General features: G+C 40.6%; 2 protein-coding genes across 12 annotated transcripts in view; one reads left to right on the plus strand and one right to left on the minus strand.

Moving 5' to 3' along the window:
- On the minus strand, nucleotides 1–27,042 carry LOC138066781 (uncharacterized). 3 transcript variants are annotated; one of them, XM_068938908.1, is made up of 5 exons: nucleotides 26,857–27,042; nucleotides 26,333–26,597; nucleotides 26,034–26,139; nucleotides 23,460–23,542; nucleotides 22,846–23,122 (listed from the first exon to the last, which is right to left on the minus strand). In XM_068938908.1, exons 1-5 carry the CDS (start codon nucleotides 27,040–27,042, stop codon nucleotides 23,091–23,093), a joined length of 672 nt encoding a protein of 223 aa, XP_068795009.1. In that variant the 3' UTR covers nucleotides 22,846–23,090. The 3 variants fall into 3 exon arrangements, 1 of the variants encoding a protein (XP_068795009.1); XR_011140277.1 differs by lacking the exons at nucleotides 22,846–23,122; nucleotides 23,460–23,542; nucleotides 26,857–27,042 and adding exons at nucleotides 1–339; nucleotides 14,350–14,473 and having other exon boundaries at nucleotides 26,034–26,692; XR_011140278.1 differs by lacking the exons at nucleotides 22,846–23,122; nucleotides 23,460–23,542; nucleotides 26,857–27,042 and adding exons at nucleotides 3,217–5,344; nucleotides 14,350–14,473 and having other exon boundaries at nucleotides 26,034–26,692.
- The window catches only part of MAP3K4 (mitogen-activated protein kinase kinase kinase 4), a 79,807-nt gene continuing 78,848 nt past the window's right edge, over nucleotides 26,886–27,844 (plus strand). For all 9 annotated transcript variants that reach the window (XR_011140274.1, XR_011140275.1, XR_011140276.1 and 6 more), the window contains exon 1: nucleotides 26,886–27,137. Coding sequence is in view for 6 of the 9 variants with exons in the window: in XM_068938894.1 (XP_068794995.1) it covers nucleotides 27,061–27,137 (77 nt within the window). In the remaining 3 variants the exon portion in view is untranslated. The remainder of the gene's footprint in view (nucleotides 27,138–27,844) is intronic.

Consider the following 27,844-nt stretch of genomic DNA (forward strand, 5'->3'; position numbering starts at 1 on the left):
GATAAAATCCAAGGTACATTTTTTTCCAGTGGAAGCATACACACACGGACATGTTCATGTCTTTTCCATAGCAAGCAGCATGGGAAGTCTATATGGGGTGAGAACATCTTCTTTCAAAGAAACAGGAGATCTCACTATTTAAGGTTGCACAAGTACTGCATTAGCACAGATACCACTCACTTCCATTGATACTCTTTAATTTCAACAGTCATACCCTTTTCTTACTTACAGCACTTCAATATCAAGCTCAATGTATCTGTTGCTGATCACTGAAGTACAGTTTAAGAATGTGTAACAGCAGTGTAAATCTCTTCCTTCTCCACAAACTACTTTCATTTCCTGGAGGTGAAAGCAAAAATGAGAATAAAGTACATACACTTTCAATGTGCCTTCCAATTGGTGTGCCTACAATTTATAATATTATACCGTGGTTGCAATTAACTGAGCATTATATAACAAACATGTGAGCCAGTTTTCTGTTCTTAGGCAGCAAAAAGACATGAAGTGTAAGTAAAGATGTGATCTGAAATCATATATCAATTCTGGCACAAGACAGTACAGAAGCATTTCTTGCCACTGAATTTCATTTGGTCTTCAGATCAGTCAGAAGGATGGAGGATAAAGCAGGCATGGAAAGCATGGAGACTGAATTTTTGCTGATCCAACCCATCCTTTGATCTTACTACATTTCTGTTTAAGTTTTCTAAAAAACTATGTGCTATTCTGAGCATGACTGACAGCGCTGCTTATGATATTTTACTTGGAAATAAGATATAACAACATAAGATTCAGAACAATAAAGATGCTAACAACTACACTGTTGCACACAGGCAGGAGGTATTTGCTTATTAACTGAGTTAATTTACAACTACTTTGCTATTTCCTTGCCCATTCCACTGAGCTAATATATATGGAAACTTGATTCCAGGCCCTCCTCTTTTTCCTCTACTTCTTTCTCCCTTCTAGAAATAATGAGAAGGATGAGAGAGGAAAAGGAAAAATGATTCAAGATTGAAATGTCAGTGTTGATGGAAAGAGAAGAGAGATGTGCCATGGAGAAGTTACATATGAAGCCCTGAGAGAGACTTTCAGACACAGCTATTTTCATTTACAGAGTCTCAGAAATGCTGCAGAGAACTGTAACCATCATTTCCAGAGCTGGACTACTCACATAAAACTAATAGTGTCCTGCTAATCCAAGCTAGCCTTCAACAATAAACTAAATGGCAATAGCAAGAAAGATAAAGTGCAGAAAATTCAAGGACTTGTATCTTGCAGTTTGGAAGCCATATAACTAAATCACTGACACTCTTTCTCTCCCTAGGAAAATAATGGATTGTTAAAATGAGAAATGCTCAGAACAGCTTTGTATTAAATCCATCCTCACCTGGAAGGTGCAAAACTTTGACCTATGCTATGAAAATGCTATAAAGTACTATGAAAAAGTCAGGCCAAAAATAAAACTTTCACGCAAGTTTGAACCAGAAGGTGCCGGTACCTAGGCCAAGTTCCCACCAAAGAGAAAAGGTGCATTAGAATTTTATTTAATATGCAAACACATTTTAGGAAAAAAAGGATTTTAATTAAATGACATGTATTTGAGGGTCTCAAACTAATTTTATCAATTCTTAAAACTGTCTGAAAAAATCTGACTCTATAAAGATCCCAACAATAATAGCAAATTGAAAACATGAAGCATATAATCAGGCATATAACAGAGAAAGAGGTAGATTCAAAAAAGTTTATCAGTAGAAGAAATTATTCAGTTTTGTTTTACTAACTTTGAACACACATGTATATGCTTTTTGTTAGGCGTTGCCAAATTCGGTAGCCTGATAGAGGTGAAGCTGCTGTAGTTCCATATTCCCAGATCCAGCCAGTAATGACACTGAACATGTATTCCCAATAGGTGCCCTCCCCTAAATACCCACCTACCTACCTATCTGCATACATACAATACATACATGCATATATATATGCATATATATACACATGTATAATATGTATGTAGGTATGTATATATACGGCTGGCCACACAGATCAACACAGACAGTAAACACAGCACTCGTGCAAACATAAACAACGCTATTGGCCTCATCCTGCTTGCCTCTCTGGCTGATCAGGATGGAAGCCCATCAGTGGAAAATGTACATATACATTTACGCACATATATACATACACACACACACACACACACACACACACACACACACACACACACGCAAAATTTGCATCCCTCAGTAACTAACCCTAGATACTCAGTCTACCCAGAAAGTAGCCCTTCGATCCCCAGGTCTTGCCAGCTGATGGCATCTGGGCAACAAATCCCAAGGGTGTAGTCATTTGATCTGCTCAAACGACATAGCTGTTTATTTAAAACAAAGGCCACTCTCCAGTCCCCTTTATGTTGAGATAAAGTCAATTTTCTGTGCCACAGCTGTGGTTAATGACTCACACCCTACATTATTCCTGAGCTTCATGGGCACCTCGCTCTTGCCCATCTCCTCTGAGTCTTCTTCCAGTGTAGGGGTTTATTGGTCAGTCACATTGACTGACCAGCTTGATATGTGCTAGCAATCACACACCCACACACAATATGCATGCCCTCTGGTCTCTCCAATTGCTGGCACCCCAGACACATGGGCTCTTATGCCCCACAGCCGAGCTGCAGTTGTTTGCATGTAGATCTCTGTATACACACCTGTACATAGAATAGAGAGGCCCTCATGCAGGAAAATAGTGAGAAATTGAGTTTAATGAGAAGGCAGGCCAGACTGCACTGATTAGGTGCAGAGATCTCTAATAACTGTGGGACTGATGGCTCTCCTGGGAGAGTCCCCAGGAGGAGCCAGGGCAGGGGCTCCTTTCCTCTGCCTAGGTTACTGGGATTCCCCACCTGCCATTGTGTCTCTGTGCTCCTTTGTGTTGGTAGGGATGAGCCTTTTGTTACATAACCTAACTCTTCTATGCATTGTTAAGGAGACCACCTAAGAGATTAATCAGAATAGTCTGACTATAGGTAGTTTCTGCACTCTGTTTATCCAAAGACCATAGACCTGAAGCCAGCAGCAAGAAACTACTTCCAATAGCCTCAGCAGACTTCCAGTCAGGCCTTTCATTATTTAGTGTGTTTATTTTAGAATTGAGTTACAGAATCTTGAAGGAAAAGGAGTGTAGGAAACACCAAAGGAAATGATAGGCAAGTAAATGGAAAATTAGACACACAGCTTCCATTTTAAACTTGGTTTATTAGGGGAGGAAAACTGATTTCAGTACGCAACTGTAGATGTTCTTGGGCTGATTTGTTAGGTAGCCACTAGCAGGTCATGTTAGCCATGAAATATGAGTAACTACACATCACAATTCCATCATATACACATACACAGGTTACTCCCTTTGCTACTTTGCATTTTTTTCCTCTGATACCTGATGTTTCACAGTTCTCTACTGAGAAAAATACTGCAATGACTGTGAAAAAGGAGTAGGATAACAGTCTCGGGGAGTGATGTAATAGACAGTAGGTACAGCGTTCGCAGTATCGCAGTATTCAGTTGTTTTCCAAAGCGAATGCATTTGCTAACATTGATTCTGTTTCTGCTATTACTGCACTGTTTCTTACTCCTTGCCATTCTACCCAAGCCAGTGGACCCCAGCATACATTCAGCACAGCGCAACGGCACAGAAGCCATTACATTTAGAGAAAGTAGAAAAGCTTTCTTTAAACTTTTGCATTTTGCTTTCTTTAGATTTTACTCTTGCCTAGGTTTTTCAATGATTTATTTTGATAGCTCTTTTTTATTTTGATAGCTCTTTTTTTGTTTTGTCATACAAGATGCCACATTCAAAACAGTTCTCTCTCATTAACTTTCATCATGATTAGCATTACTATGAGATCTCCCAGCTACGATCTGGACCCAAGGCTTAGTGCCATACAGATGACCACGCAACCTCCATGCTGCCTCCCTTTCCACTTCAGTTGGAAGGAGAAAGGAGATCTCTGCAGACAGGAGGAGGAAGAAAGCAGCTGCTGCCCTCTGCAGGCACCCCCAAACTGAGAGCCTGCAGGAGACAGCGGCCACAGGCTGGGGAATGGCATCCTAAATCCTGAACACTTAATCAAAGTGTATGACCCACTTTGGGTATAGCAGCGCTCAAGTTCCCTGTGAGTAAAATGAGGGTGACAACACATGCCTGTCTCCTTCCTCATGTTGCTGGTAGTGAGTCTGGGCTTGAGTCTGTGCTTGTTAACAGCTTTAAAAATGAAAAGCATTCCTTACATGCTAAATGTTACGGTTATGTAAGTAAGTTATGAACAAGCCTCAAGACATATTACTACTGAAAGCTTTTGGTTCAGAAAAGTCAGCTGTTACCTAATGGAAAACTGCCCTAAAATCCTTACCCCAGCCAAGGGATTGTAATACAGGTTGTACCTATTGGTGCACATGGAGCTGAGTAATTTTCCTAGTTTGAAGAAACTATGCCTTTGACAACTGGGGTGGGAGGGTGGTATCTTAAATACCTAGCTTGCATAATATTATCCAGGTTACTGTAGGACTGAGTTTAATTTATCTAAAAATAACAGAATCTCTGTGTTGTCAGTAGAATGTGAGCTCTCCTCTTCTGGTCAAGAAATGTGATTTTCTAGTTGTTCATGACTTCCTAATCTATGAAGCCCCAATGGTGTGGTGCATTTGAGGAGGTGTTTTAGGCTAGAATAGGCTAGGACTTGTTTCTTAGGGGAAATTAGGCTACACTTTTGCTTCTCTCTTTTTTTGTGCCCTGGTATTTGGGCACTATATTTGTTATCCTACAGGTGAGAATAAGCAATTAGACTGGACCATCTGAAAATTTCACTGTATCCTCTGTATCTCAGAGAAATTGGTTTAAGTGCCTAAAAACTGAATTCCTACCTAATGTACAGGTACTAACACAAAGCTAATAGACCAAGCATATTACAATGCAGTAAGAACTTAATATTTTCTGTATTTTAAGAGCAGCACGCTTGCAAGAACAACCAAATAAGTCCAATGTGATTGTTTACTGCAGCTTTTCTGGGTTTTGCATCTAATATGTGCAAATTTGAAAATTCAGAGACATATGAGCAAAATACACAAAATCATTCTATATCCACAAAAACATTTAAAACACATTTTGCCTCTAGAAAACTACTGTGATTATATACTAAAGTATTCTTTTTACAAGTACATAGAAAAGTTCAGATCATCTGGAATTTAAAGTGACAAACAGGAGGTCTCGATGTTCACAGAACAAACAGCTTTGAATGTTGAAGATATTATTGCCTATATTTGACCAGTTGCCTCCAGTCCTCTGCTCTGTCATGACCCTAAAAAAGCAGAGTACCATATGAGCACTACACACCAGCCTCTGTGCAAAGTTGCTTCACTCAGTTTAAAAGCCCTCATCTGCTGTGGCTGAGTCTAACCTCACAGCCTTGCATTCAGGCAATTAATCTGTTAATGAAGTTCAGTTAGATGGGCAGAAATCTCCAACAGAAAGACACTGTACAAGATAGGTGCTGTAAGGGATGGGATAGCTAGGAAATGGTAACATTTAAAACCCTTACTGCTGTTTCCAAAGAAAATAGGTGTCTCTAGTCTGATTTAGATAAACTGTTTCAGCTGTCCCTGAGCCCACATTATCACCCCACTCTTTCTATACTGTTTCCCCATCCCTCCACATTCTACCATTATCAGGTTTACTTGTTCTCTCCTCCAAATCACGTTAAAGAACAGGCCAGGTGAACAGTAAAAGCACTAGAGCTGTGCTGCAGTAGCAAACAGTGGGGATGATAATCTTTTAATCTAGCTCATCATAACAGTTCACCAGACTTCTCTTTACAAAGCAGATTGAAATGGCTACGGCAACAGAAGTGACAAAATGATGTGGTTTGCTGTGGCAACAGACATGACTAAAGTTACAGTCAGTGCCTGCAGTTCCTGGCTATGTGAATAACAGAGTGATATGGATGAAGCCATCCACTGATGGCTAAAGATGTTACTAGTTAGTTCCAACACCTCTCACTGCATAGCAGTGGCACCAAAACTGATTCGTGAGCACTGCTCATTTCCTCAAATACAAAATCTGAGGGCTTGGCTCAGGCTGCATGTACAGTTTAACCAGGATGACTTGCTGCCAGAAGTGCCCTCTAGAAGATGGCAGGGTGGCTTGTGCTACCAAGCTCCTGGGGCAATAAGCAACCCGCTCCACACTGCCAAAGGGCAAGGGAGGTGAAGTCTCTGCAACTCCAAACAAAACACCATAGCTCTGCTCTCACCAACACTGTGTAATGCCCCACACTGGCTGTTTTACTCAGCTTGTCATCTGTAATAACTCTGGCCAGAAGAGCATCTAGAGGTGAGCTGCCTCAGAGGAGTCACAGATCACCTGTGAGTCACCTCAGTGAGTCACCTCTGTTCAGTCTTGCCTCTGCCTGCAGACCAGTCTGGGAAGGAGCAGTCTCCAGTCTCTCTGTAAATCGTCTCTACTTGGTTTCCCTGCTGCTGCCAGTCCCTGAGCTTCTACCCCATCATGTCCTGTGAATGCCAGGCTGAGCCACTCAGACTGAGCCACCTAAGAGGGCGCCGAGCTGGCTGGAGTGCCGCGGCTGGCACCCTCTACCCAAAAAGACAGCTGAGTGTAAAGGAGTCAAGCAGTAAATCACTTCCAGTGGTGTATTCAGCAAAGATACAGCAAGCCTGGCTTTTATTTGGATCAAGATAACAGTCTGAGGAAATGGCTTGGCTTTGCCATGAAATGGGTTTGGATAGAAATGGAAAAAGGCGTAACTTCTCTTGGCCTGAGCCTACAGCTTCAGCTCTCAGAGCCTGCCAGACAGCTCAGAAGAAGTTCAGTGGAATAAATGAACCAATAAGCCCATCTGTTTCACGTACAGGCAAGGATATCCTTTTGTTTTGTATGTGCCCCTTGTACAGATTCTGCCTCAGGACATTCCTCTGCAGGGCTAAATGGTAAAGAACAACGAGGCAGGGAATCAAGAGGCCTAACAGTCAGTCAATAAAAACAAATGGTGCAAACCACTTGCCTAATATCAAGATCTGCAAAGGAGTCTTTTACACTTTCAGTTGGCCTCTGCATGTCATATGGTCTTAGTGCAGAAAAAAAGCCACATCATAGTTTCTATGAGGGCGTCCTCTTGCCATTCTATTAGCTATTTTACTTTCACAGGTAGGAGTCACTTAAGACATGAGAAGGGCATTACAAGTAAAGGAAAATATTTAACAAAAATGTATTTACGGATCTTGCATACATACTGTATTGAAGTAAGAAGCTCAGCTTCTCTACATAATGCAAACTTTCTTTTGTTATAAACGCCCATCTGTCCAGAAGTCCTTTCAGTTTCACGTCCTTTTAAATTCCTTCCTGTTCTTTCCAGAACAAGTTGGCATTCACCATCATAGGAAAGAATCCAAGCTAAGAGGCGTCTTTGTAGAGAAAAAAACTGTGAACATACTTTCTCTCAATGGAGAAATTGAGTGTTCAGGGCATTTGACTAATTGTCATCCTTGTCCCTACATATGCACAAATGTAATACTAGCAAGGACCTTTTACGTATTTTTTTCCATGCTTACGTCTACTGTGACTTTTCCTGCTTGGTACAGGGTTGGAAGCTAGACTGGCAAACAGACTGTGTGTTATTATAATCACATTTTTTAAATCCTCTGGAAGAGCTTGTGGGTTTTGCATTTCACTAAAGCATTTCATGAGGCAAGCGAGTAGCATTTTTACTGTTACCATTAATAAAAGTTTTTTTTTTTTCTTCTATAAACTGACAAAGGTACAGAAAATACAAAAAAGACAGCTAGGTATTTTGCAAAAAAAAAAAAACAAACCACATCTGGAGTGCTACATCTGCTTCCACAATACTCCGGACCTGTCTTGAGTCTCTCATTTATATGACATCAGTTAGCTCTCTGTCACATATTTGTTGGCCATTTTGGAAAATCCTGCTCAGCCTTGCATCTGAGAAATTAGGCTCAGATGATCTTGATCATCTCTGGAGAGATAACTTGGGACACTATCAGACAGGGCTACGAAAGAACTCAGTGATTTCTGCAAAGACATAAAGAACTCAACTGGAAAGTTATTACCATTAATTATGTGGGTAGTCTTGAAAGGGTGGTTCCCCAGGCAGATGGTGTGAATGTCGACTACAGTTAGGATTTATAGTTAGAATCTCTCTATATAGATATATATAGGGTTGTACTGCTCTTCTGTTTCTTGTGGGCCTTAGGCCTGTTTGCTTTTCAATGTCTTGTTGCTGAGACAGCTTGCTGTCCCACAGGGAAGGTATAGAAGGTGCATAGAAAGTGCTGCTTCTCAGGTGACAGACAATCTTCAGAGGAACTGATGTAGAACAACTAGTGCTGTGGCAGATCATATTGCATTGTTACATGCAGCATCTACCCTGCATATTTCTGATAACATCTTACACAGAATTTGTGATTTCTGACAGTAACTGGTTAAATTACTGAGCATTGTGTCCTAACTCTTCTCTCACTGATATGCAAATGGTGAAAAATGGAGTGATTATACGATCAAATCTCCCATACAACCTAGGAGAACAGCAGCTGACTCCTTAAGGACATTAGGTGAAAATCAGATGTTTTAAATTAAAGTTAAGTTAACCTCTGTTGAATAATGTGAGAGAATCTGACATGCAGATGCTATCAACGCATCTTATCACACAGCTGGCTATATTTGGCAAAGTGTACAGTCATCCAAAAAACCTTTGGCATAGTTTTAACTCCTCTAAACTTTAGATTCATTACCAGGAATGCATATGCTAGTATATTTGACAAACATACCTGACAAAGGTGTATGTAACTTATATTCTTACAGGTTAAGATATAATTATCTTAACTTCTTATAATTATCTCAAGAAAAGAAATGTACAGCTAGCAGTAAATAGCTCAAATAACACAATGTGTGATTTTGCACCACAATGACAATATGAGACAAGTTTTAGAAAGGAAGGACATACAGAAATTATAGGCAGAATAACTTACTTGAAAATCAATAGGAGATACAGAAAAATTTCCCTCACGGTATCTTCAAGGCAATCATTCAAGTACAGGCTTGCATAAAGGTTAGTGTATTGCAGTATTGCTCTGTTTTATTTATGAGAAATACCCTCTATCACAGAAGCTCCCAGTTTTGGTTAGCATTACATACATTCTCTTCTCATGGTTTTCTTTTTTGCTTTCAGGGTTTTATTTTGTTTTTTTTTTTTGTTTTTTGTACTGGCCAATACAAAGAAAGACATACCTGTGGTATGTCCTGCTCTTCTTGACTAGCACATAGGGAACTGCTGGTGCTCTAAGGAACTGCGGCTGTGACCGGCAGTTGTGCAGACCAAATTAAGATGTGAAAAAGCTGGTTCCTTCTCTGAGTAAAGATCAGCTAGGCTCTGATTCTGGACAGTTAATTAAAGTACCTACATCTAGCATTTGGACATTTGGAGCTTTAAGGAGTTTCTACAGCTCTGAGTCTGCCAACACAGAACAAGGAAACATTTTAAACATAATAGCCTTAATTTTCCTTGCAGAAGTATCTAAATTTGCATCTAAAATACATTTAGGTGTCAGAAAGCACAGATGGTATAAAATAAAACCTACTTGCACTACTCTAGATATCAGCTTTCAAACCCTGCATTCTGGAATGAGAAACTCTCCTAGATAGAGGCCTGAAAGGACTGATTTTTACTACTTTGTGTACTTCCTATTATAGCTGTGCACATAACATTCTGACTAGGAATTGACCAAAATTATTATTTATTTAACACTTAAAATATAGCAAGTCAAAAGGGCCAGCCAGGTTATTCACTGACGTATTTTAAAAAATATGGAAAGTGATGGTTTCTGTCCCATAGAACCAACTGTCTAAAAGATAAAACATATGTAGGTGGATAAGATCAACAAATAAATCAGAGCAGGGGCAAATGAGTAGGAAATGCAGATAACTGGATAAGGCTTGTCTGTATTTTATCAGGAACACTTTGCTCAGTTTTCCACTAATGTAACTTATCAGATCGCATATTTTCACTCTAAAAGCAAATAAATGTTATGCCTACTGAACCTACTCTTTTGGAGGTTCAATCAATTTGTCTGCTGTGGTTTTATGCATCAGATCTAAAAGAAGACTGACAGAACAAGTAAAGTTCTTCAGAGCAGCTCCTGTCAATCTCTATCACTGTGGAAAGGCAATAGTAGAGAACTTCAAATTCAGGAGGCAATGATGCATATTGATCTTTGTGGACATGCTCTGCTGACTGCCAAGGTTTGGGTTTCTTTTTTTAACAGCTTAGCATGGCTTTTACCAAGCATAAATATAGCTGCTCAAATAGTTAGAAGCTATTTTTGGACGTTTTGGTCACTGCTAAAAACAGAATTGCTAACCCTAGCATTCAGAAGTCATGATTCAGGCCCCCAGAATTAGGAGGCTGGCCTAAGTACGTGGATACTTTCTATTTGCTGACTATTTGTTTTACTTACTGAACCTTTCGAATACTTTTGGATCCTGTCTTCAAGCCTCTTACTTTAAAATTGAAGACAGAAATTTAATCTGAATTTATATTTGCTTTTATTTCACATGGCTCCAGGAGCTGGGACTTAAATAATTTTTCCTAATGCCCTGAAATTGGTGGTAATCTTGGAAATAGTGTAAAATAGAATTCTTGCATACATTTGTACTCTCTTCAAGAACGGTCTTTCTTTGCTTATCTGCCAAAAGTATATAACAAACTGTTAACTGAAACCTCCTTCTGTCAAAAAAGGGAATGTCACCAGTAAATAGAGAGAGCAGCACACACCTGAGACACCACTCACCTCCCATCTTCCCATGGTTTCAGAACTTTGATGTAATAGGAGCACACTGCCTCACTATACAGGGCTGACATGAGTCATCCCACTGCAGAACAGCAGCAATATCTTCCGAGTGAGGTGTTTGCTCATGCATAAACGTATCGGGAATGTCACGTAGAACATAAATATCATAGCACATATGTCAAATACTCCAGGGAAAACTTGCAATAGGCATTAGCTTAAACTTGTTTGAGGAATGTTTTGTATAAGTCATTCTGATTCGTGATGCATTTGGGAGAGTGTCTTGTCTTGCAATTTTAAAAGCTGTTAATGGGCAGCTCATAAACAGGACAAGGAGTTAACTTTGTCCAGTGAAATGAAAATAATTTATTGCTTGTCCAGTTGTAACCTTAAGCCTAATATGATATCGTACATCCTCAGCTCCTGTTCTCCAATAAATTTTAAACTTGGCCAGTATTGCTCGCAACTGATACCTCCTGCAAGAACGGCTTATTGTCCTCTTTCCCTCGAAAGGGTCCATTTCTAAGCAATCATTTTCATATAAGAGTTGGTGACTGTTTCATTTCTAAGAATACCTAAGAATATATTTTTGTGGGTGAAGTGCATTTTATTCACTGTTATATTTTCCCTGGAAACAGCTCAAAAACTTATTCAATACAAGGGGAACATATTGCCCTTTTCAATATTACAGATTAGGAAGCCTCCCCTGCTGTAAAATACTTTCAGTGTCCTTTTCTATTGCAACACTCTCAATTGTTCTTTCCTTAAAATTAACAAACTTATTCTAGCACCATAATATTTGATTATCAGTTCAGTAGTCATTCACTGAATACCTATTATATCTTCTACTTGCTCTCTTGAATTTCCTGTGTTGCCTTATACAGGTATCCTCTGGCCCGCATAAATTAACAAAATATATTTTTGTAAAAATGCTGTAATGATGCCAGGTCACTTTTGAAGCTCACAAAGACGACTGTGTGCCTCTTTTATATTCTTCCCCCACCACCCCCACCCCTAAATACTGCAGTTTGCTTGGCGCTTACGAGGGAACAAATTGTCTCACAGGGAAGGGCATGGGCAGGGCTTGCATCACCCTGACCCGTTCCTGCTTGTTGAGCCAGCCAGGCAGCCCAAGTCAGAGGTTACACCTTCCCTAAACAGGTGTAACTTGAAAACTCTTTCAACTGTACTGGAGAGCTGGGGGGAAAGAACCTGAGTCCCTAAAGAATTTCTTCTAGGGGACAATTATCTTCCCGTAGCTGAATGGTGAAGTCTAACCCAGAGGCAAAGCACCTCCCTGGCCACGTTGTCTATTCCCTTTACCCTTGCAGATACCAACAGCATGTAGTATGGTTATGCCCCGCTTCACAATAATTTCAAAATCAAGTCAGTATGTGCCATGCACTGTGCTACCACACATGGATGTAAGGGGACAGAGCACTCAGGCAAGAGAAAAGCAGAAACTCTGAAGTGCAATTCCCTTTCAGGCACGTGACAGGTCAGGACTCTGCAGATTGGGATCAAGGAGGCCTGCCGCAAAAATGAGCTGGCCGAGGATATGGCTGGCCATCTGCTATGACCTCATCCTGCTGCAAAGCCACAGGGATTTCTTGCCAGGTCACTGCTAAACTTGCAGTTCTTTGATTTTGTCAGTGTTTTCCTTTAACGTTGAGCCCTATCAAATGCAAGATTAAATGCATACCTACATACTCTTGCAAAGATGTTCAGAGACACTGAGCACCACAGTTCCCTCTGTGCCTTCGCATTTCACATGAACAAGGCAAAACAAGCCAGCTTGGTTTAGAGATCTTGAACTAGACTGAAAAATCTTAGCATTAATAATCTTTCTCACCTCGACAGAGGCCAGGGGTTTAGAAAAACTTATTTCCTTATCTAGCACTTCAAAGAGATATGAACCTTGAGTAGTAAGGGTTTTTAGTGGTGGGGAGGAGAACATCCAGGTTTTTGTTTATATCCAAGGAATCTGTGTACTGCTCTGATAATATATTTGGCAGATGAAGCACACAGCTGGATGAGCATTCAACAACTAAACTGTGCAGGCTATTCAACAGAAAGTGCCTTGCACTTGGCAAAAAATGCAAATTTCAAGCCCCTAAACTGATCTTTTTTATTGATCAGAATAAACTTTTCTCCTACTTGTATGTCAAACAAATGAAAATTTTGCAGTAAGCTAATGATGAGTGTCCGCTATTATGCCAGTAGCAGTTCCATTATCAGTTTGGTTATGCTGGTAAAATATGCACACCTAATTACAGTTTTATGCCGCATTAGGAAGAGATTTGATTATACTCATAAGCACTGCTGGAGCTGTACTTATAGTTCTGCCAGTTTACATCCAATTTGATACACCGAGAAAACTTTTTTAAGGCAGCTCCTACAGAGATGAAGATCGCTCTGAGTGAGAAAGCTTTGGAACAAAGTACCACGCAATCCAAGAACGTAGAAGCAGAAAAATCAAACATTGTTCAGAGGTGAGATATTGTTCAAATACACATCATAATAAATAAAAGAAAATTAATCTCAATTAGTTATTTTTGAGGTAAACTTCATCACTTTGAAACAACGGTGGATAAATTCTATCCAATCAACACATTGTTAAATCAACACATAGACCAGGTTAGAATAAGGCTCAAGTTAAACTATAAAAGCAGCACCTACAATACCCTCGTTTTGGCTGTTCCGTCCATTCTAACTCTTCTGCATGTAACCGTGTTTACTAACATGACCCACCATTTAATATCACACCTGCATGTGCCCTGTTGTGACTGTTTTTGTATTTATTTAACGATATTTCTTAATTTCCCCCCATCCATATTATACAACAGTAGTCTTATATTGCTAAATTAAAATAAAGAAGCTAGGTATCAAATATGTTCAAAAGAGGCAGATTAAGAAACCTAGCAGACCTGCTTTGTAACACTGTGCCCAACAGGTAACCCAGCTGATTCTTTATGTGGCTCTGAATACAGACATTGTACACTTAAAGAGTATCTTTCTGATTACCGTTATATGTAAAGGGCCACATTTTCAAAATTAGCTGCCAGAACTCTGGCCACCAATATGAGTGCAACTGTTTCATGTCGACTCCTCTTATTTATGCATGCATAGAAGGCTCTGTGGATCTCTAGCTAGTAATCAGATTATAATTTCTGATTTGCACTGAAACTTTCAAATAGTGTTCTGTGAAGAAAACTTGTCAGTACACTGACAGTTACTGAGCTGTAGATCAAAATACCAATAACCAAATAGGACTCAATGGCATATTTAAAAGGCTTGGTGCTTGTTATTTCTTTCTGAATCTTTTCTATTCAAATGAGGATCATTTGTCCTTAGAGCTCAGAAAAAAACTGGAGTCTGTCATGCTAAATCTACAAGCTGTGATTGTGACATCTACAGCTTCCAGCTTTCTAGGAGACTCATACTCATTGGATTGCATCAGAGAGTAATTTTGATAGCTCGCCCTTACCCTTTTTAGACAAGTGATGAGGAAGGCAAAACTTCCGTTTCTGAAGTCCATGTGAGCTAGTTACTCCAAGAAGAGAGATCCATATACAGTAAAATCCTCTTCTGCAACCTCTCTTGTTGGCAGACTGTGGTGGATAAGATAAGAAGATTTGGAATAGCTATAATAAGTGTAGCATGAAATGTAACATTGAAAAACACTGACAATATAAATAGATTTTAGATAATTTCCCCGCAATGTACTTACGGACTGATTTCCAGTCCTGGCAGTGGGTTACTAAAAATTTATCAGAAAGCTCAGCTGAGGTGCAGTGCCATGAAAAGGGAATAGCACATAGCCAATTCATTTCTTTGCTGGGCAAAACTCAAACAGGGAAAAGAACTGTTAAAATCAGAGGAGTCTAAAATTTTCAGAATTTGGCTACGTACAAAGGAATAAGGGTGTCACGTGCACTTTATGCCTAGCACTAAAGGAGATCACGTCCATATAATGGCAGGCTTGATTTATTTGCCATGTAAAATGCAATGGTTTATAATTTATAGAATTTGAATATCAGTATTTTGAATCAATTCAAGTGCAAAGGCAAAATAGAAAGGCAAAATACACTGCTAATGTTAATTATTCTTTAAAACTTTCTTAAAACACTTAGCCTACAGCCCAAAAATAAAATATAAAAAAATGTCAGTATGGTTAGCCTGACTGCAAAACTTCATCAGTAAGAAATGACATAGCTTTGCAGAGGAGGGGGAAAGGATTTTCTCACAAAGCTGTCCTTAGATCCCTATAAACAGTTTTGGTGCAGCTTCTTACCAATTGAATATGGAAAAGAAGTGGCTACTGAACAGCAGCATGAATGATATACTTCAGAATAATTTAATTCTTACTTGTAGTTATTATCTATTCATAAATTAATTAAAAAAACACAATTTGTGACAAAATGGAAAATAATTATATGACTTTTGTGTTGTTGTGTGCTTTTAAACAGTTGTATTTCCCAGTAATCTTTCTGTATTAAGAGTTTGCTTTTAATTCCAAAGTATGTTTTAAAATTAGTCACGTAATCGCTGAGGTTGTAAGGGACCTCTGGAAATAATCTAGTCCAACCCCCCTGCACAAAGCAGGGTCAATCAGAGCAGGCTGCTCAGGCTGTGTCCAGTTGGGTTCGAGTATCTCCAAGGATGGTGAGTTCTCAGCCTCTCTGGGCAACCTGTTCTAGCATTGGATCACCCTCACAGTAAAAAAGCTTTTTCTTATGTTTAAATGGAATTTCCTGTGTTAGATGCCCACTGCCTCCTGTCCTTTCACTGAGAAGACTCTGGCTCTGTCTTCCCTACTTCCTCACTATCAGATATTTATACACGTTGATCAGATCCCCCTGGGCCTTCTCTTCTCCAGACTGAACAGTTCCAGCTCTCTCAGCCCTTCCTCATACGACAGATGCTCCAAGCCCTTAATTGTTTTTGTGGTCCTTCACTGGACTCACTCCAGTTATGTCCGCATCTTTATTGTACTATGGAGCCCAGAACTGGACCGTCATTTTGAGGTGTTTTATAAATGTGCAAATGGTATATTTTTAATGCAAAAATATTAATTCAAGTATTAATCTTGAAATTTTAAAACTAGAGATAAAGGATTAACATTCCTATTCTTATACTAACCATAACTGATCCTTTAGATATATAATATGTATTAAAGTCACCTTTCACAGCTTATAGAATTCTGAGCATTCATATACGCCTAAGCAAAAACAAGAGTGACAGCCTCAGACAGATGGGTTCATATGCTAGCGTCCATCTAAAGAGTGAGTTAGAAGATAAATAACTCCATGATCTCATGCAGGCAGGTTACAGTTACGTAACACGTGTAGTAAAGTTTTGTAACTGACCATACTGAACGCCTCTAAGAGGTCAAGGCGCCAGCTCGAGTCAGCAGTCCTTCTCCAGCACTACCGAAAGAATGAGTGTGCTTTTCCTGTGTACTGCGACATGCATGTATCATTAAAAAGCTGTAGTCTTTTAACTGATTTCAGTATGTTTTATGTTAGTGTCTCAATGTCTAGTCCAAGTAGTAGGGCTGACTGGCAAGTGTCTCTGCTGGGGTTAAGGGTGAAGAAAATTTCTCTCCTAGACTACGCAATACCTACTGATATGCAACAGAAATAGGGTTTGAATATGCCACAGCATGCAGCCTGTGGGAGAGTAGGAACTGGGCAATGACAGATTCTCACCTTCAATAAGGTCATCCCACTGTACCACAATGCAGTATTTCATATTATTTTCCCTGGTTATAAACAAGAACAAACAAAATTTTGTTGTCTCTGTCTGTATTTCTGACTATCGACCTTATCACTAGAGCTGAGAACAATGTTCCATTAGAACTGTGGAACAGAAGGACTTCAAAGTGCAATCTATACTTAAAACAGCTACTTTTTAATTAAAAAAACAAAGTGCATTGTATCCTCACAGTCAGAGCAAAATCCACCACCCAAAGGTGCTGATATCATCCATCTCCAAAAAAAACCTCATTGTTTTTCAAAAGCATTCACTGTGCTAAGAAAAACAATAAAATTACAGAAATTATCTTTGGGTTACATAGTATTTTAACATAAAAATTGGTTGAAGATCAGTGACGCTACTTTAAAAACCTTCTCTGTTTTTTTATCTCAAGCAAAACATAGTCAATCAGTGATACGATTGTCATATAGAGATGAGACTAACTGGAGAACCATAAAGATAATAGTAAACTTATCTTCATCTTTTAAACCAGAACAGTATAAACATTGAATATTTGTTAGCTGACACTTCTGTCTCAGATTATGTTATTCAACTTTCCTTTTGCAGATGCACAAGAAATAATTATTTCTCCGATACTCTGCTCTTCACTGAGCATTAGCGTGCCAGCGACTGCAAAGCAGTAACTGCAGCGGCCTTCCACTGAGGTGAATTTTCACGTGAATTACATATACATATCTGCAAACAATTTTTTTAAGATTTCATTATGAAGATCTTCTTCACCTGAAATATTTGAGTGTCACGTCACTGAGGTTTTTCATATCTTTCTTTGTAGGAAAAAAGAAAAACAATCTGTAATTTTTTTCCTCAGCAATGAAAGGACATGCCTGAGATTCCGAACCGTTAAATGCATTTTGTCCAAATTCTGACAAAACCCTTTTTTGGATGGGGCTCGAACCTGGAAAGTATTGGTTCATTGTGAAGTGTTTTGGAAAATTATGAACCTAGGAAAAAGTGATGCACCCTCTCATAACAGTAACCAGAACACTTTCTCTAAACCCATTGCTATAGTAGTAAAAGACAGTTATATTAAAATAAAATCTACTAGTAATTTTCAAATTTGTCCAAAATTTCTCTTCCTTTTACCCTTGTAACCATGATGCTTTTGAAATCTAATTCGCATGTTTGTGATAGTCAGTATAGTCAAAGTAGGTTTTATTTAATTTTTCTACGATACATTTTCCAGTCAACAACTTAAAAATAAAGAACTGATATGCCATATATGCGATAGTAGGATTATGAGGAAGATCTAAAACTCTACACCCTCAAAAGGTAAAACTTTTCAAGTCATGTACAGAAGTAGTTTGGCTGGTTCTGTGTAGCCCCTGCAACTTTTGTAGACACATGTAGCGTTATTCAAGCAAGTGGGGAGAGAGAAAGTAGGATGGCAGAAGAAGGTGTGGCTGGGGTAGAATTTGTGCTCATTGCAACTAACTACAAACTTCCCCAAAGCTCCATAAGAAGCTTCTGCAGCCCCAGAAGAAAAGCGGATGTGACAAAAACATTTGTTCAGGTATAATTTTATCCCTTGAATTTTACTGTAAATATTAATACTCCATCTTGACAGAGTCACTGGTTAAATAGATGGAGTTTTTTATCTTGGCTAATGTGCGGTTGAATTCAAAATAGCAAGATGAAAGATATACATGTCAATGCTGAAATATTATAGCTGTGAATTCAATGATGAAAAGATGGGAAATCTGAAGTTAGAATTCACATGACGTTTCAGTAATTTTGGTCATGTTTTAGATATCCAGCTTGGTATTGCTCCCTGTTCTAACCCATGCTAATTCAAGCTATTTCTATCCTTATGAAAAGTCAAAATGTAGACTAGCTGAAGGTGGGTTCCAGACAGGCTATGAGCATGAATAGGGTTGATAAAGCATCATTGTATTACTCACAGGTGTATGAAGGTTGTACTGAATAAATTCCACTAAACTTTGAAACTGCCACAGAGAGTCCATATATGTTACGGATCTTGCACACAACAGTTTAGATCACGGGGACTATTTTTTTTCTTTGTTTTAATGCAACCCTCTATGCTTCTGGGATCATAGGAATGGTTAGCTCATTCAGTTAACATGCTACTTAGTAGTCCCCTCAGCCCCAAACAGACACAAGCCTCCCAAAACAACCTCGGAGGGTCTCATGACTAACATTCTTGAAGCCCAGATGAGCAAAGAGCTGCTTAAGCGGGCAAGGAAGAAAAGGGCTTAGATACCTATGCCTCTCATCTAGTAGAGAAAGTACTTACCTTATTCTGAGAAAACAAGCCTTACAGTTTTGTTATTTCAATTCTAAGAAAAAAAGAGAAGTGAAATGAGAGACTAGGGTTCAGAGACAGAACTATATATCAAACTGATATGTAAATTAAGTTAGCACCTGAGATTAGAGTGACAAAAAGATAGGTTATTTCTTATTCAGGAGTGCCACAAGTTTAAAGTGAGATATTTTGGGAACCTCATATCAAGAAATAATTGCGGAATGTCCCACTGGAATTCTGGGGAACTTCCCTGTCACATAGCATACATTTGCTGTTCCTAGCTCTGTGCAATCATCAGATAGTGGTCTTGGGTTTTTGCTGGAATAGAGTTTATGGTGCCTATTTCAGGCCTTGAGTCAATGACTCATTTGCAGTCAGAAGAAATTCCACTTTCAGGGAAAGAAGGACAACCTCCCAAAACTTGGCAAACAAGTTTTTGTTTGAAATAAGTAGGAGCTTCTTAAAAGTTGTTTTGAGCTTCAAAATTCAGAAATCTGTCCTGGAGGAGACAGGTAGCAGGACAGAGTAGGTGTCAGTCAAGCAAATGGGTAGGCTTAACACATCGTCTCACAATTTATCACTTGGTCAACAAGCAGTATGTATTTATAATGTACACAGAGATCCTGAGAATCTCTAATCTCAGTGAGAGGTACCAAATAGGCCAGCCAAATGCTGTGTGATACCTGCAGATCTGTGGTGCTCGTCATTCTTTGTAAAAGGATGTATGGACTCCATGATGCAAAATGGATAGGGAAAAGAGACTCTCCAAAATCATATAGGATATATGCATTTTGCTTGGGGAGGGAAGAGAAAAAAGGGTGAAGGGGTGAAGAAATGGGTGAAGGAGCTGTTAAGCTTGGAGCTTAAGCTTGGTTTTCATAGCTCTTTCAGAGCACTGACCCTTACGGTTCTCTATTCTTTTTTGCTAGAAAGGTTTCAGAAGTAGTGTCCTTCATAACTAACATCCATGACACCTTCTGAATTGGCTTATGGAAGCGCTAACTGCATGAAGGCTATGTCTCCTCTAGCTGTTCAGCAAAAAGTCACAAACCTCTCAGCTCCCTAATACAAGGGTCATAAACCAGATTCCTCAGCTGGCGAAAATGGAGAGAGTACTGCTGCGAGGAAGGCAGATTAGCTCACAACATTCAATTGTTATTTTAAGTGCTGTGTTATGTTTCCTAGCATGGAAGCACCTTAAAATAAGCACCAGTACCTATGAGGAAGAGTACATGAGGACATACAAAACGGTTACAGACATAATGACAGAAGCCAGTAAGACTTGAATGAAGAGGATAAAAAGCTCTCAATACATTTACATAAGCTACAATGACAGGTAATTCATCTCTTTAGACTGTTTCATATTGTATAAACTCTGTAAGCATTCAGAAGGATGAAAATAGCTCTGTTTGTAACGAGGTAACAGCTTTTTTTGGGTAAAGAGTGGGTAGAGATGAAAATGTAAGATAAAACCTGAAACACTGCAGAATTTGAGACAACTGACAGTTGTAGAATGAGTTACTAATTTGTTATCCTCTAGTTAGGGGACGTAGAGACAAATGGGGAATACCTCAGTTCTTATTGCTGTTCACCAGAACTGAGCCAGCAACAGGATTAAATCAAGAAAGACGGACTCAAGTTGTGAAGCATTGGGTGATAAATTATTCCAGGTGATTCAAAACAGAAGCATGAAATGGAACCTATAAACATTTATATATACGGGTAACTATTCTCCCAGGGTTGCCCCATTCATTTCAGCATACCTATCTTATAAATGAAGTGATGTGTATTTAAATGTTTGCAAGGATGACAACTAACAATAAAATGGAAAAATAACATTTTCTCATGGCTGCTTACAGCCGCACACATCTGTTGCGACAGCTCCAAAATGCTGGGGCACACAAACATAGCAGCTCAGCTGCAGGAAAAACCAGGTCTATTGGAAGGAGGAGAGATGGACAGGAGCCGTAGAAGATATCCCCAGGCAGGGAAGTTTGATACAGATCTCACAGCTGTTTTGTACTGGGATAATGCAGCTGGTGTAAGGCAGATACAGAAAGAACCTCAAATACACAACCAGGTATTTTAAAAGAAACACTCGAGAACTTTTTGGCTGATGAAAATAAATAGCATTTGTTTAAAACTTCAGATATGAGCATGTGTTCAAACTTGCAAGATGAATGAAAGCATGGAGTGCTGCCTGGAGTAATGCACTAAATTGCACTGTCAGGCACAGCCAGAGAACAGCTGGATATGCATTCGGTCTACAAAAGATATGGTTTCAGGGGATGGGCTACAATTTTTTGATGGAGCCTCTTTGAAAATGGGCTATTACTAGACTGAACACAAAAGTCTTAGCATATAGACAAGCACTGCAGTGAACTTGGTCCTATTCATAGATGTCTTATGTCTGGTCACTGAATATGTCTATGATAAAATCTGAGAAAGAATTATAGCATGATTTAACAGGAGCCAAGCTAGCTTTAAACAACCAACTCTGGTGTTGGTAACTAAGTTCAAGTAGCGCTAAATCCAGTTCAGGCTTTTTTTCCCCCAGTTCCAAAGTAAGTTCCTGGGCAGACATGAGCTACTGTAGCTGACTGTTGCAGTATCTGCATCCATTCAGAAACAGTTTCCCTCTCTGCGTATTCCAGAACAGTCACTTCTGTGTCCAGTGTCTAAGTACCTTTGAATTCTTGGCAGTGATTTTAGCTATGTCCATCCATACAAGCATCAACCCTAAGGCCAGGCTTTTACATAGTAAAATCATGCTGCTTCAGGCACTACCAAAGTTCACCCTTCTCATATGTGGGTCATGCCGTTTTAATAATGGCAGAGGCAGTACTACACACAGTTTGCTTTTTAGGACAGGAAGTAAAAAAAACAACAACAAAAAAAAACCCACCCAGTTGAAGAGATAAGACAGCAACCCCAGGAATGTTTCTGACCACATATTACTATTACTTAAGAATACTCCTATAATAGCGATGAGTTAATGACACCAAGCCTTGTGTGATCTGACATGCAACATGTGAGTTGACAGTGTTCAGACAGAAATACTCTACCTCCGTCAAACTAAGTGGCTCCCTATTATAGCATGGCGGTTAAACCATGCTGTTGAATAAGCTTTGGCAGCTATCATGCGAACTCCTGAAGTGGATGAATCACTGTCATAACAGATGATTGAACAGGGGTATATACAATGTGATTCCTTAATGTCTTTCAGAGGTTCACACCTCAAACCAATTGCGGCAAAACTCAAGTTATATCACACTGCAAACTGAGTTCCATTTCCTTCTAAAAAAAAAAAAAAATCAACCTTGATCTTCTGTGAAAGCAACATAACAACAGATGGAAGGATCTGCATATTTCCAGGTAGAAACATGTTTTGGTATTTCATTTCGACCCTGGAATAAGAAAGACATGCTGTCAGATTAAGTCTTCTAGATCTTAAATTTAGGTATTGTTCAAGTTTTACTACTTCGTGGCATTGCAGAAGAGCATTACTAATCTATGACCAAGAAAAAATGAAAATTCTGTCATCAGCACTCTTAATTAAATCTAGACCAAGTACACTTAACTAGACTGCTTCCCAGTGTCTACTGCTGAAGGTAGGACTGTGTTTAATTTACTATTTTACTTTTAAACAACTATTAGTGGAATTGCAATAAATAATTTATTGGAAGGAAAAACTAAATCTACAAAAAAGTTTGTCCTGAATGACATTTCTGAATGTGGTACACAGTGCAGAACCATTTGATTACTTGGTTTCATTAACTGTGTTCAATACCTTTATTAAAGTTAAGTTAAACCTTTTTTTGGATAACACATTCATAAAGTGAAGCAAAAGTTTGGCCTTGTAACAGTTACTAGGAGAAATAATTTGAAAGATATTCTTATAACTTATATTTATTAACCTACATAGGCACAATTTTATTTTCCCTCATTAGTTTTTTTGTATATATAGAAAAGGGCTGTAGGCTTTACAAATGACAAAAACACAGTTGCATGTACAGTCCTGTCCAGTCATCATGATGGAATGGAGATATAGGAGTAACAAAATCTATGCCCCATGAATAGAAAGAAATTTAAAGTCCAGTTTCAACAGAAATTTTAAAAGCAACTTGAAAGAATTGTTTTTGTTTGTTTTTAAGATGTTATTGCTATCCTCTATGCTTCTATTGCAAATTCTAGAACCGTTGATGTAATAAAAGGCATGCTCCTGGAATAAAAAGCAATGCTTAAGCAATCTCAGTATCTGCTAAGAACAAATAATCCCATGTGGTTGCAGAAAAAAAAACTGAAAACATGAAGCAAATTCAACCTAAAAGTTCAGAAACCAGAAAGTAAATAGAAAAAAAGTCTGCCTGTTTTTTTTTTTTTTTCCCAACCCCGAATTTTAGGGTCATGATTAATTGCTACCTCAGGCATCTAAAATCCATTAATATTAATAATATCATAACTGAATTTTCAGATAGATTAAGACATTTATTGTGATGTTTTCATTTTGTGCTTTCCTCTGTTCCAGCAGTGAAGCCAGAGTGGACAATTTCATTTACCAATTTCCATGCACCAGTGCACTGTTGATATGTTCAAACTCTCAAACTGGCAGGCAGGGATTCTTTGAATTAAAAAGACGTTCCTTAAATGAAGACAAAACCATTAGAAGAATTCTATACATGTCAATTTCTGTAAGATATCTGTACTTCTTTAAATGATGCATTTGCTAAATATTGCCTCTATATAGGCTCTGACAGTCCTGTATCATCTGCTGTTTTCCGTATTATCAGCTCCATACATTCCTTCATTTTTTTCCCTTTCCTTCCAAGTTCCCTACAGGTGATCCATAAATCTCTCCTGTTACAGTCTTCTCCCTCATGTCAGGAGCTCAGTTCCTCACTGTGGCCTACTGCAGACAGAGAAATGTCATTGTATCAAACCTACGAACTTGCTTTGCTTGGCCAGTTATCTGTAGCATTAGCATATTCTCTGTGGTATACCACAAGAATGTGAAGCAACATGCTGGACTGCCCTAAAGAAAAAGGGGAAGAGGAATGCAGGGCAGTTTGTTCTGTACCTCTTGTCTGAGAGGTTGCAGTGGACTCCAATTTGCCTCAATAAATCATCTTCACATGAAAAGTGGTGGCAGAGTCCCCATTTCAACTTTTGTCGTGGATGCCTGGAACGTCTGGGCATCCACACTATCATGCCCTCACGTCCATGGCAAAAGACAATACCTGAAGTGCTTTGCTAGATAATGAAAACTTTGTGCTTCTAATGTACCATTACAGTGATTATTTTGAGTGAAGCAGCAAAGAAATTGAAAAATTTCACAGTGATTGCTAAACAAAGACTTTTCTGCCCAGCAAATAGCTGAAGAGATGGTATCAGATGACGATCCATAACATAGCTGAAAAGAATGCTGAAATAAGTGCATATCAATGGCTTTTTTCAGTGACATTGAGCCTTTATTATTTTAATCATACTGAAAAAAACCTGTGCATACTGTGAAATAAACAGCTTTGCTTCTATGTAGAGAATTTATGTTTTTATGGAGATAATAAAAATGTGCTTATTAGGTTGGCACTTTAGAATTTCTAACGCTGACTTCCTTGATCTATGGTTTCTAGGTTTTGTTCATGATGACAGATCAGTAGGAATGTATTGTGTGCATTTGCCTAGTTTTTGTTTTCAGGCTACTGTATTTGACCACAAAATGGTTAACATGCTGAGCACCGCTTTATTCCACTATATGATGTAATCTTAAGTAAAGATTCTGCATCAGGATCATGATGATTCAGTTAACTTTTTTCTAGACTTGTAGAGAGCAGGGAACTAGCTTTCTGCATAATGCTAATCATCTGGTCCCAGATGTTAGTGTATGCTATTTAATAGGGACGATAACTGCATAATAGCAGTATTTTCTCCATTTCAGCTTTTTTTTTTTTTTTTTTTTAAATCTATTACTTCAAAGGGCCTGCTAAAATCAATTATTAGGAACTGCTTTTCTTAAACTTGGATGAATAAACAGATAATTTTATATCATGAACAGAGACGTTACGACTGAACTTAATCAGCCTAGAAATCTGTGTAAATTTCTTGTACAGTTCATTTAATGAAGCAACTGAGAATAAAGCAGAATCTGGCACTGATTCCAATACTTTCTTAGTTTAAAATTTCACTCTTCAGAAATAACATCATATATACCATTTGCACAGCACACTACTGACACCAGGATTTGTCATTGTACTTAGAGTTCTTTTAAATGTAGAAAATTAAGCTCACACCACCCATAACAATTAAATAAGTGATGGCATTTTTTTTAAAACATTCTAAGGGTGTTAACTTTGGTATTCCAGCCAAGTTATAGTTTAGGAAATTACATTTTTCCTCCCTGTGTTTCAAAGTGGATAATGTGGCTTCAGTTCTTGTTCTGAGCTGACAGACAACACTGCTCTAGGCTTTAAAATGACTGGATTTCTAAAACGAAACAAGCTGTACAATGAACAGCAGAATAAATGAAGCCTGCTTTCTTTTTTCCTCCTCTCCATAAAGTTGTGTCCTACAACTATTCATTCCTGCCCCTGCTCGTTCTTCCACGTCCCTCCTTAAAGCAGCTCTAACCTGCTATATCTTTGAAGTATTTGGAGTACACACTGGGTTGATCAACATGCAAGTAGGCCAAGCAGAGCCAATAACTGTTCAGATGAATAATGCAGCCTTTGTCTCATTAATCACTAATTTAGATTTTTCTCCTATCTCCAGCTGCTAACGTTCATGGAGCTTGTGGGAACTTAATCTTTGAGACCCCGACACCAACAGTGAATCAGGGTTGACATTAGCTAACAGGTTTGTAAATTACCTGAGGAGTGAGGGTACTGATGGAGAGGGAGCAAGTGAGCACAATCTGATCAGCATCGCTTCCTCAGGAAACATAAAGAAACAAAATGCAAAATTTTGCAGTGTGAGGCAGAGCTGTATTCCCACAAGTTCCTGGTAAGAACGCTGGCAGATAAGGACGAGCAAATTAACCGATTACAGTATTTTTATCATACTACGCTGTTCTTTCTTCCTCCCTGCGGTTCTGTGCAGGTGTCCTTACTCGCAGGGTCTCAGAGAACTGTTTCACACACCTGTCCAGACTTGAGAAGGGCTCCTTGGGGGAGCAGGGATCACCGTGACAAGCTGGACAATTTGTCTTTGGGTAGCGCATTCGCTTAGCCCACTTCCAGTCATCCTCTGTGAGGGAAGAGAGGAAAACAAAAAAAAAAAACAAAACAAGGAAAACCCACACACCTGTCCATGGACCGCCGGCTGCCGCTGGGGACACCACGGCCGGCCTTCAGGCGGGCCGTGAATTTAGGAGCCCGGGCTGTGCGGGCGGCAGCCCCCTCTGCCCTCCCCCCCGCCCCGGGGCGGCGGGAGCCGTTACCCGCGGCCGTTGGAGCAGCCCGGAGGGCGGCGGCAGCGCGCTGTACCTCAGCCTCGTCCGCCTCGGGTGTGCAGAGCTCCTCATATAAACCGGCTGCGGAGCCAGCTGCCGCTGCAGTAAACACGCCTCCTTCTTCACTCCCGCTCCCCGTGTATTTTGGGCGGCCTGCGGCACTGCCTTTCCGTGCTGGGAGCCGGAGCCACCCCGAGGACGAAGGGGAAATACACCCCCCCCCCCCCCGGTCACACCTAGCTGGCGGCCGTTCCTGAGCGGGAAATGCTTTATTTTCACAGCGCGCCCCGTTTTCATCGCTGCTGCCGCCACCTCCCTGCCGCGTGAGAGGGAGGCAGCCCCCCACGACAAGCGGCAGCGGGCGGAAAGGCGCCCCACACCTGCGGGCTGCTCCGCACGGCTGGCAGGCGGCGGGCGCCCCCCGCGCCGCGCCGCCACCGCCGCCAGCCTCCCCGCTCCGTTGCGGCGGCGGGGGTGAGCGCCTGTGGCTTGGCTGGTCCCTCCTCGCTCACCGTAGCGATGCTCCCGGCTTCCCTGCCCTCTGAGGCTGTTTTCAAGATGGCGGCCGCGCGGGCGGCTCTTCGCGGCCGGATTCCCGCAGCTGGGTAGAGACCTCCCCTCCTTCCCCCTTCCTCCTCCGCTCCATCCCCAACGCCGCAGCGGGCCGCGCCGGGCCGCACACTGGGATCCGCCGCCATGCCGGCTTCGCTACATGCATGAGAGACGTCGCCGCCGCGCTGGTCTCTGCTGCTGCTGCCGCCGCCATGGAGGAGCCGCCGCCGCCGCCGGGGAGGTCGGTACCCGGCCCTGCTAAATAGCGAGTTGCGCGCGGAGAAGGGCGCAGGCCGCCCGCTGCCAAATCTTGGGGGGGGGGGGCGGGGTGCGCCCCTCCCCCCGCCGGGGTGGGGGTCGGTGCCGCCGCCGCCGCCGCCCCTCGTGCAGCGGCGCTGCCTGTCCGGCGGCGCCCTCCTCTCCCCTCCCCTCCCCTCCTCCCCCCGGTCCCTTCGCGGTGCACAAGCCCCGGCGGCTGCTGCTGCTGCTGCTTCCGCGCTTTTCGAAAGGGCCCCGAATGAGAAAGTGTTCCGATGAGCAGTCCCCAGTGGCTGCGGGGGGTGAGGCGATGCTTCGTGGGCACTTTGCATTTATAAGCAATTCCTTTCCTCGCCCCCCTCCCCTGCGCCCCACCCCCACGTTGAGCACTAGGCGCAAACAAGCGTTTCTGGGGATCTCACTAGGCCAGTTCTCAGGAAAGCTTTTACCAGCAGGCAGGGCCGGAGCTGGTCGTTCAGAAGTGTGCAGAGGGGAGGGTGATAGCTGTTCTAGTTCCCCCGCGGAGCTGGCAGCGTGACTCGTGCTTCTTGACTTGTGAACTGTAGTGACAGAAATACTGCCTTTTAGAAGGGCATCCCCCTTTCATAGCAGCCGTGATTAAAAACAGTTTCTCTAGCACATGGATTGAACAGGAGGATCTTGGAGGAAGCACCTCTTCTGAAGTGTTGC

The sequence above is a fragment of the Struthio camelus genome, chromosome 3 (assembly GCF_040807025.1).
Source record: "Struthio camelus isolate bStrCam1 chromosome 3, bStrCam1.hap1, whole genome shotgun sequence".
Lineage (NCBI taxonomy): Eukaryota > Metazoa > Chordata > Aves > Struthioniformes > Struthionidae > Struthio > Struthio camelus.

What these genes read in the sequence shown, in the direction of transcription:
- LOC138066781 (XM_068938908.1), bottom strand. Translation starts at nt 27,042, where the DNA reads ATGGCGGCGGATCCCAGTGTGCGGCCCGGCGCGGCCCGCTGCGGCGTT. An exon ending in GGCTGCTCCAACGGCCGCGG is followed by an intron (nt 26,140 to 26,332) that starts GTAACGGCTCCC and finishes CTTCCCTCACAG; the next exon opens with AGGATGACTGGAAGTGGGCT. An exon ending in GCACTGGTGCATGGAAATTG is followed by an intron (nt 23,123 to 23,459) that starts GTAAATGAAATT and finishes TTTTTATTCCAG; the next exon opens with GAGCATGCCTTTTATTACAT.